The sequence below is a fragment of the Nesoenas mayeri genome (assembly GCF_963082525.1).
Source record: "Nesoenas mayeri genome assembly, chromosome: 25".
In the NCBI taxonomy this organism is placed as follows: Eukaryota; Metazoa; Chordata; class Aves; order Columbiformes; family Columbidae; genus Nesoenas; species Nesoenas mayeri.
The window spans coordinates 3943133-3952121 of record NC_137549.1 but is presented as its reverse complement, the minus strand read 5'-3'; the positions used below and the strand labels follow the sequence as shown (position 1 = coordinate 3952121).

Below are 8989 nucleotides of genomic sequence, written 5' to 3'. Positions count from 1 at the left end.
TTACCTTTCCTTCTCAGCCATGTCTTGCTTCTCTTCTGCCCTGTAAACACAAATTGTGTTTGAAATCTGTCATCTAGGCGTGAGCAGTGTGAAAGTGTGGAGTATCTAAGGCTTTTCTAGAGAGAGCCGAACTCAGAGGTTACAGGTCTGATCAGAAATGGCTCTCCATGCCTGTGATGTGCAACCTTGATAATCACACTGCTCTCAGGATGCCTGTGGGCCCTGAAGGGAGGTATCTGACTCATTTGGGCTGGGTGAGTTGCTTTTCAGCAGCTAACGCTGAACAGAATCCTCCCAAAGCGACATCTCCTGTTGGGTTCACCAGCACGGGGAGGTGCTATTGCAGCACATGGTGCTTATGCTGACCCAGCTGCTCCTTCCTCCATCCGTGATTGCCTTTTGCTTTTAGCAGAGCCAACCTTTATCACTTCTAACCTAAATCACCAGTGATGGAATGGCTCTAGAAAGTGAAACAAAACAAACTCGAAACTAATGGGCCTTTTTATGCTACTCTAGCAGAATGAAGTGGCTTTTAAAATAAGCGCTAGCTCTCACTTAAGGGTCAATTTTCATGGTCACATGGGGAAAATGTGTCATCCTTATATATGGAGTGATTTCTGATGATCTTTGCTAGCACATACGGTGCATGTTCAGGATATATGCACTCAGGGGGTTAAGAGGAACAGTTTTATGGATAAATAACTTTTAAATCAAATTTCTCCTTCTTCCTCCAGCTTTTGCTTATTTTGAGAAAATTAGTAGAAAATAAGTGCAGGCTGTGTGGGATATCGGGGTAGGAGGAACACAGAACCGACTGCTTATAACACACATAGTGATGAGAGAAGGCAAAAGGCAACAACCTGAGACAATGAACCCACCCTCCATCCCCCCAAAAATTAATTTTACCTTTCTTTTCTGGCCTTGATCCTCTCTTCTTCATATCTGCAACAAACAGGAGACATTCTTTAAATGTTAGCTATTTTAGTAAAATGCAATGTTTGCTCTGCAGGTGACAAACTGCAAATGGGCAGAGTGTGCACCAGTATGTAAGGAAGAAAAGGTTTACCCCAAGCTCTGCATTTCCTGTACATGGATTTTGACTCAACATGATGCTCTACATGGGATTTTTGTCCTGGACCTGCTCAGAGCTCCGTGTGCCCCAGGGTCCCTCTGGTACTCACTGTAGGACGCAGTCTGGGATCTGTACGTGCTCCATTGGGATAAGTTGCTCCAGTTCCTCCAAGCTGTGAACATACTGGATCTTATTGATAAACTTCACACTGGAAGAGGGAGAGAGAGTGTGTGCTTGAGGCCTTGTTTTGATGTTAAAGTTTAGCTTAAGATTTGAGATTGAATTTCTGCTCCAAAACCAGCTGAGTTGGGGAACACGTGGTATTTACCTGATGAAAGGTCGGGATATAGCCAGCACTGTCCGGATGAACCACGAGGGATGCACGATTATCAGTGCTTTGAGGTTTTTACGCAGCCTGTGGAGAAGCCAGGGGACAGAAAGTCAGGTTAATGTGCCTTTTCATGAACTCACCTGTAACGTGTCAGGGCACTAATGAGCATTGTGGTCTGGGTCTCTCCTGACAAAAGCCCTGCCCATGGCCTTAGGAAGCCCATTTAAGCTCAGACTAGGCAGGCTGCAGCAGCACTGCCTTGCTCGGTAATGTGTTAGCCTGATCTATGTGAGGGACGGAGGAAGAAGAGATGATGAGGAGCACCTGGAGTAAGTCAGAAAGCTGCGATAGAGGAAGGAGTTAAAGAATGTGGGGAGTGCGGAAGGAAGGGTGGTGGGGCAAGGCTGTGAGGGAGCGGTGGAGAACATGGGAAGAGAATGGGGAAGAACAAAGAGGCAACACCAGCAGGATTCTCACCTTCTGTCGATCATCTGGTAGCACTTCTTGAGCCAGCCAAGGCCAGGCATCCTTCTCCGGGGTGTCGCTCCATTGAGGTACACGATCATATAGTCCTCAGCCACCAGCAGCTCCAGACTACTGATCACGTATCTGTTGGGTGGTGAGCAAAAGCAACAGCGCCATGAGACTCAAAAAAGGCCCCTTGAGGTTTCTTCTTGTGCCTGTGTGTCACCCCAAAAAGACTCCAGACCTCTTCTTTGTAGACCCTCAAATAGTTTTCAGATTCTCCTGGCACCTCTGCAGGGATATTTCTCAGGGATCGCTAATGCATGCATGGATGGACATCCCTGTGCCGTTCTTCTAGCAGTAGCATCTGCCAGCTGTTGAGCATTGCTTCCATATGCTCTAGTCTGAGTGTGAGTCCATCGCTGGCATAATTACCACTGAGTGTCTGAATGCTTTTACTTACAGGACTTGGCTGCAAGCGCTGCGGGCAGCGTGTCCCCAGTGCCGCTCGCTCCAGTCTGCAGCTGCACACTGGCCACGTTTGGCCTGGATTCAAACTTTGATCCAGCTGAGGTTCCTGATGCGATGAATACGTGGGAACTGCTTCCCCGCAGCCTGAGTTACCTTCCTCACCCTCCTCTCCCTCCCAGACCCTGACCAGTCACTTACAAGAAGAGATTCTCCATGATGTAGTGGTAGTCGGCCAGGTTACTGTCTGGAAGATAGCAGGCAGCAAAGACAATGATGGCGTTGAGACCTTCTCCGTAGTATCCTGGGAAAGAAAGACACAGGCAGCATCAGGGAGTCATTCCAGGGGGAGATAAGAGAGTTGGTGGGAAAATAGCAATGAAGATGTATTGCCTGGGCTGGTTTTTGTGCTACAATGGCTATATGGTTTTTTTAGCATGAGCGTGGTGCTTTTGTGTTTATCTGCCACATAGTGGCACAAAACAAATAGCAATTTTTCCCTAGAGACCATCAAAACAATCAGTCGCAGCATCCGCTCCAGCTTGACAAAGATGGACTGAAATAAACCCGCCAAGCCAGGACTAGCGTCCCTCTCCCTCACCTCCGTGTGTCACCACTCTCATGTAGGGTTTGATCATCTGGAGGTCGATGCGGTGCTCCTGCTCTCCAATGATGACCGTCCTCCAGAGCCGGCCATTGGTAGCACTCCCGTCCTCTGTCCCACCGTCCCCAAACAGATCTGCGCTGTCCCCAGGCATGTTCTTGGCCGTGGCTACGGGAGTGTCATCTGGAAAAGAAACAAACATCTCTGCCTTTATATAATGTGCAAAGAGGGTCTGTGAGAGCTTTGGTGTGCAACGAGGCAATAACAACCACAGACTGAGGATGGCCTGTTTCATCCGATTAAAAAAGCGCTTAAAACGAGCCTAAAAAAGGCCCCAGCCCCTGCAGACATTCACCCCAAAACAGCCTTTTACCTTCCCATTCCAGTTCATTCCCGTTCCCCAGGAATTCGAGGGAATCTGTCTCATCAGGAGTTTCAATATCATCCACATTAATGTCCAGGTCATCTGGTGTGTCCAGGAAGTCATCGGAGAGAATGGAGCCTTCACTCTGGTCCAGGGAAATGTTGATTTCAGGTGCAACAAGTGTCTTCCGCTTACGATGCGCCCCATTAAAGTTTAAAGTATTTGGGGGAGCTGGAGTTAAAAGGAAAATAACTGACAGGTTGTCCTTGTCCTGTATCCTTAGTGCAAGACATGGTGTTTTCATTATGCATATTTCTGGCTACAGCCTTGGGAGCTCAGGGTGGTGGATCATAGCTGGGAGGCACTGGCTACCTGCAGGTATGGTTGGATAAAAGTGCCCACACTTTTAGGGTACCTATTTCCTCCCTCAGCTTCTTGTGCAAGATCAGCAAATTCAAATCTCTGCTGGTTTTCTCTCCCGCATGGGAATTTTTGTGGATGCTCCAAGGGAGCTGGCTTTGTCCTAACTGCAAGCTGCTGTTCCCATGGGCTTGTTTTGCTTTGACTGCTGATAAGACAGGCAGGTACTTACAGGATGTATTCTCGTCTTCTGTAGGGCTGCCCAGCGACTCCATCCCCGTCTCTTCTGGAAGAGGTCTGCAGGCAAGCCAGGATGCAGAGGTACAAAAACAGGAGATAACAGGTAATGTTTAGGAGAAAGTCGCTCTGTGGCAGATGGTAGGGAGGACTGGGGACATCAGGAGCAAACATGCAGCCTCCTGTGTGCTCTGCCCTTTCCATTTTGCTTGTGATTTGCCCAAGAGCAGCCCAGCAGCTGTGCAATCCCCAGCAACCTCCAAACTATCGCTGCATTTACCACCACCCATACATCTCTCATTTTCCAGCCAAGAGGCTGGAAAATCCAGCCAGGGATACAGCAACAAATTGTGTCCCCAGAAGAGCCTGGTAACATCCTCATTCTTTCTGTATTATCCCCATTTTTATCTCTATCAGAAGTTCAAGAGGCAGTGCAAAGCTCTAGAGCTCCTCATCAAGGCAACCAGAGAACAAGTTCTGCAGTTGGTACTTCGTCTGTATTGCTGTTCCCTGCACAGCACGGGTGATGCCGTGGGCTGTCCACACAGCCTGAATTTGGCTGTTCCTGAGCCCAGTGGTAGATGCTTTGATCCCAGCAGTGGGTGCTTAGCTCAGGAGCACTTTGCGCTCTCTGCCAATGGTTTTGTGAAGTGCATCCTGCGTTCTGCCACAAGCCCTGGCTGCAGTGGAGCAGAACTTTTCCAAAGCTCCTGCCACAACCACCTTCCCCAGGAGGTGGCTGCCTCCTGGTCTGCAGGGACTTTGCTCTAAGGCAGTTGGTGTTCAAGGATCAAACCTTAGGTGCAATCCCAGAATTGTCACCCCATCCTCACCTCAGCCACCACTTGGCAAAAGCTGGCAGTGCTACCCAAACCTTGCTGGGGTTTGGAAGCAGGTTCATCCTGAGCCAAGATCCAGGCATCTGCACTCAAAGCCCTGTTTTGGAGCCAAACACTGACCCACGTTCCCTTCCTGGGGCTTTGTGGAGAGTGCAGCATTTGCAGGTGTAAAATCCTGGGTGCTGGGACAGGGACATGGGGGAAAGGCCACCAGTTTTAGGACAGTGCGTAAGAATGGGGATGGGACTGTGCAGGGGACAGGTGTCCAGCAGCTGGTGGCCTTGAGGCCCAGCGATAGCAGGGAGAGAGATGATGGGGACTGATCCCTCTGAGTCTGCGGGGGAACGCAGCCTTGCTCTGCCCTGCAAAGGTTCCTCTTTGTGCTGCTGTGACACCAGAGCCACCAGCCAAATTAAACCCTATAAATATTTAGATTAAGGGATAATCCTCTTCTAGCTGGTTATTGTATATTTATGAGAGCTGGAGACCTGATCAAAGGCACTTGTTCCTCTCTTGTGCAGCACCCAGACCCCCTGGGCAGTCAGAAAGGTCCCTCTGCCCCCTCCAGCTTCTCCTCCTCCCTTTTGCTTTTGTCTTGAAGGAGGCCTGGCTGGTTGTTTATCTGTCTGTGAGCTGGCGCCAGGCACAACTTGGTGATACAGCATCGAAAGGAGGGGGGGGAAGGCCCAGCTGTACCCGAGTACGTGCTGCAGGCTGACACTCTGCTGGGATTCATTTAAGCAAAGCGATTCAACAGCCAGAGGTGAAGAAAAGGGCTTTCTTACCTTCCCAAAGGATGCTCGAATCACTCCCTCCCAGTCTCCCGTGTAAATCGTCCTTCCCAAACACAGTTAGCCCCAGATGCCAGATTTTCTGAGTGAAGCAGGTTTCCTAAGGGCCGGGTGCCACCATTTTGCTCTCAGCTGACGTGTCCTGCCCGCTTTCCCTCTAGAAGCAGCTTCTCCTGGGCCCCAAGCAGCCTGAGCCTTCACCGCCCGTGATGCGATGGATGCGCGATGGAGTGAGCATGCTCCTGCATCCGCCCCGCGGCACCGCCACAGCATCAGTGCGGGACACGCTCGCTCAAACAGCTGAGACAGGCTGAGACAGAGACCGAACCTTCAGGGAGCAGCAGGACGGGGACCCTTTCGTCCCCTCTTGCTCGGTGCCTTGGCATTACACCCTTGCAACCTGCAAGGCAGGGGCTGCTGCTGCAGATCAGCTTCTCGAGGAGGGCTGGGAATGTCACCCTGTGTCCTTAATGAGCAGCTGAATTCAGCTTCCCCAGCCCAGATCTTTGTCTAGGATAAGGGTTTTTTTTTTCTTGTGGCAAGATTGGTTAATCACAGCTAAGCAAAAATAGCTCTGCAGCAAATCATCTGCTAGAGAGCTACTGTCCCACATGCAGCAGCTTCTGCCCTATTATTTTAATGCTTCTAGGGGGAAGTGTCTTGAAAATTTTTATTTATTCATTTTTAATGCTAGTTGAGCACAGCTGGCATTCACTCATTTGCCTAGTGACTGTTCAGGCTCTGTTTCTCTTGCATCATTCCCGATTTAATCCCTCTGCAGCAGTTTATCGGCAGGCTGGGGAGCTTGTCTGGCCTTGTCCCTGTCCCTGGCTTCTTGCTGGGCCATGGTCACATCCCTGTGTTTCATTTCTGAGGCAGGACCGACGATGTCGGTGGGGGTTGGTGCAGGGGGCTCTGCAGCAGAAATGCCCCTTGTAGACTTGCCTGTGGCTGGGGTGAGTTTGCTGCTCGCGTGGCAAGTGTGAAACAGAACCTGGTGCCTCCTGCTCCAGCATGTGTGGGTTGGTGCACTGGTGTCCAGCCACTACAAGAGCTTTGTCCCCACATTTTCTAGGGAGCCTTGGGTCATAGAATCACTTTGGCTGGAAGAGACCCTCAGGATCATTGAGTCCAACCGTAACCTAACTCTGGCACTAAACGATGTCCATAAGAACCTTGTCTAAATGCCTTTTAAGCTCCTCCAGGGATGATGACTCCACCACTGCCCTGGGCAGCCTGTTCCAATGCCCAACAGCCCTTTCTATCAAGAATTTTTTCCTAATATCCAATGTAAACCTCCCCTGGTGCAACTTGAGGCCATTTCCTCTTGTCTTATCACTTGCTACTTGGTAAAAGAGACCCACACCCTCCATGCTCCAACCTTTCAGGCAGTTGTAGGTCAATGCTTTCCCTCTTGTGCCTCGCTTTCCTCTCTCCTCACTCAAAACCTTGCCAGCACAGCGCTCTGGGGGAGCCCTAGGTTGGCAAAGGTCCATCAGTCCAAGGCTCTGCTCTCAGAGGAAACAAAAATCCCTCCTGGAAACCCAAGGCCTTGGCTGAGTTCACCTCTGGGGCCAGCGGAAGGACAAGCCGTGTCCCACGAGCCGGGTGCTGGGCTGGCAGACAGAGGTGCTTAGATGAACGATGCAGCTGGACCCGGGGAAAACAGAGCTCAGCTCATCCGCCGGTGCTCAGGGAAACAGGAGACCCTTTTTAGCGGGGCGGGGGCCGTGCGTGCCCACCCGCACAACACACTGCGCCTCTGTCTGTGCATACAGGGGCTCTGTGGCTGCCCGGGGAATTCAGCTGCAGCTGGAACAGGGGGAGCCAGCCCTGAAAAGCCCCTGAGCAGTGCAGCAGGGCTGGGGGTGCCCATGCTGTGTGTGCCCAGCCAGCTGCTGCTGGGCTACGGGCCCCAGTGCTGGGTGTGGGGGCAGCACTGGGGGAGTGCACCCTTTGGGGGGCCGCAGGGAGTTTTTTGGCGCTCTGTGCAGTGTCTGTGAAGGCAAAAGCTGCCACTTTGGCACCTTCTGTCACCCACACATCATTTCTCAAAAAGTTCACACCCTTTTAGATTCTGCACGTCAGTGCCAGTGGGCACTGCATCCCAGCGACTCCGCTTCTCATGGCAAATTCCTGGCAGAATTGGGGAGACACTGCTTGATTCAGAGATTCCTCCATCCATCCATCCTGCTAATCTCCCTGCTCCTCACCCTCTCCTTGGCATGCTCACAGTTGCCAGAAGCCGCCCCGAATATTTTTTAAAGCATTCGGAGCAGCCTTGCAACAAAAACTCTGTTCTCTGGCCAGAATTGCCCTGTTGGGGTTAAGACTCCTGTTGCCTCCAGGGCTGGTGGGAAGCAGCCATGTGCTCCATGCCCTGCTGGCTTCTTAAAGGAAGAAACAAAATTCTCTCTGTATTTTTTTGCAGGAAACAAACCTGGGGAAGTCCTCGTCTTGCCACTCCTCCTTGACATCCACGTTTTCCATCCGTAAAGTGGCTTCTGTGGTTCCCATGGTGCTCGGAGCGGACTGGCTGGACAGCGGCTCCCCCAGGAAAGGGCTCAGGCTGGAAGGCGAAAGGCAGAGAGGTTGTTGTTGAGCGTCGCTACCCGGGAGTATTTAATCTGAACCATTCAGAGCAGGTACGCTGACACCATGCTCTGCAGCATGATGGCTGCTTCTTTTGCAAAAGCAGTAAGGCAAGGACCTGGGGTTTTATGACTACTTGACACATTCTGGACAAGAAAGAGGAGGTGAGGTTGGCTCTGGGTGGAAGCAACAGGTTTATCTGTGCTCTGTTGTGACCTTAGCTCTTCTCCCTGAGGATTAACACTGTCTGGGCTGATGCTCACCTTTTTTTCCCTTTCTACCTCTCTTCCAATACTAATCTCAACATAAAGCATCTCTGCTGAAGGAAATGAAACGTGTCTGAGAGGGAAGAGGAGAAAGAGCTCTTCCCAGGCTGGTTTGGGGTGGTTTGGCAGTAGCACCAGTTTCCATTTTGCTGGCCTGGGCTGAAGTTAATGACTTTGGTTTTGCAGAGGAATTGGTGATTATCTCTGTGCTCCATCCCCACACCCAGATAGAGATGGAGGAGGGCGAGGAGGCCTCACAGGGCTGTCGAATGTCCTTCCACAGCCCTGAAGAAGTGGATGGGGCTACTCTGTCTGACTCCTGATGTCAGAGAAATCCGTGTCTAGCAGAGTTTGACCCATTGCTGTAAGGATCTTCTAGAGACAGAGCTTTTTCTGCTTCCTTTGGAGGCTTATATTTACACAGGGTGTTGCTGGTGATGATCTGAAGGGACATAAATCTGTCTGTGTGTATCTGCTTTAAAGGCATGAAGCTACGTAGAGGCCTGAGTAAATCCAGCATCCCTCTTTATCCCAGGCGCTGGCAGGGATGGGAATCCGGGCAGAGAGCTGGCTGGGAGCGCTGCAGGGCTCTCTCTCTGT

At 51.1% G+C, this 8989-nt stretch overlaps 1 protein-coding gene and 1 long non-coding RNA gene across 2 annotated transcripts; one reads left to right on the top strand and one right to left on the bottom strand.

Moving 5' to 3' along the window:
• ATCAY (ATCAY kinesin light chain interacting caytaxin) lies at positions 1-8048 on the bottom strand (the record flags this gene model as incomplete). The annotated part of the gene is made up of 10 exons (XM_080359057.1): positions 1-40; positions 907-942; positions 1182-1280; positions 1401-1487; positions 1881-2012; positions 2538-2640; positions 2938-3123; positions 3314-3535; positions 3897-3961; positions 7972-8048. The coding sequence occupies 10 exons, from the start codon at positions 8046-8048 to the stop codon at positions 1-3; spliced, it is 1047 nt and encodes a 348-aa protein (XP_080215183.1).
• On the top strand, positions 3588-7998 carry LOC308049420. The gene is made up of 3 exons (XR_013923295.1): positions 3588-3682; positions 3921-4007; positions 7963-7998. It is a non-coding gene; the product is annotated as an uncharacterized lncRNA (long non-coding RNA).
• Positions 8049-8989: the final 941 nt, after the last annotated feature.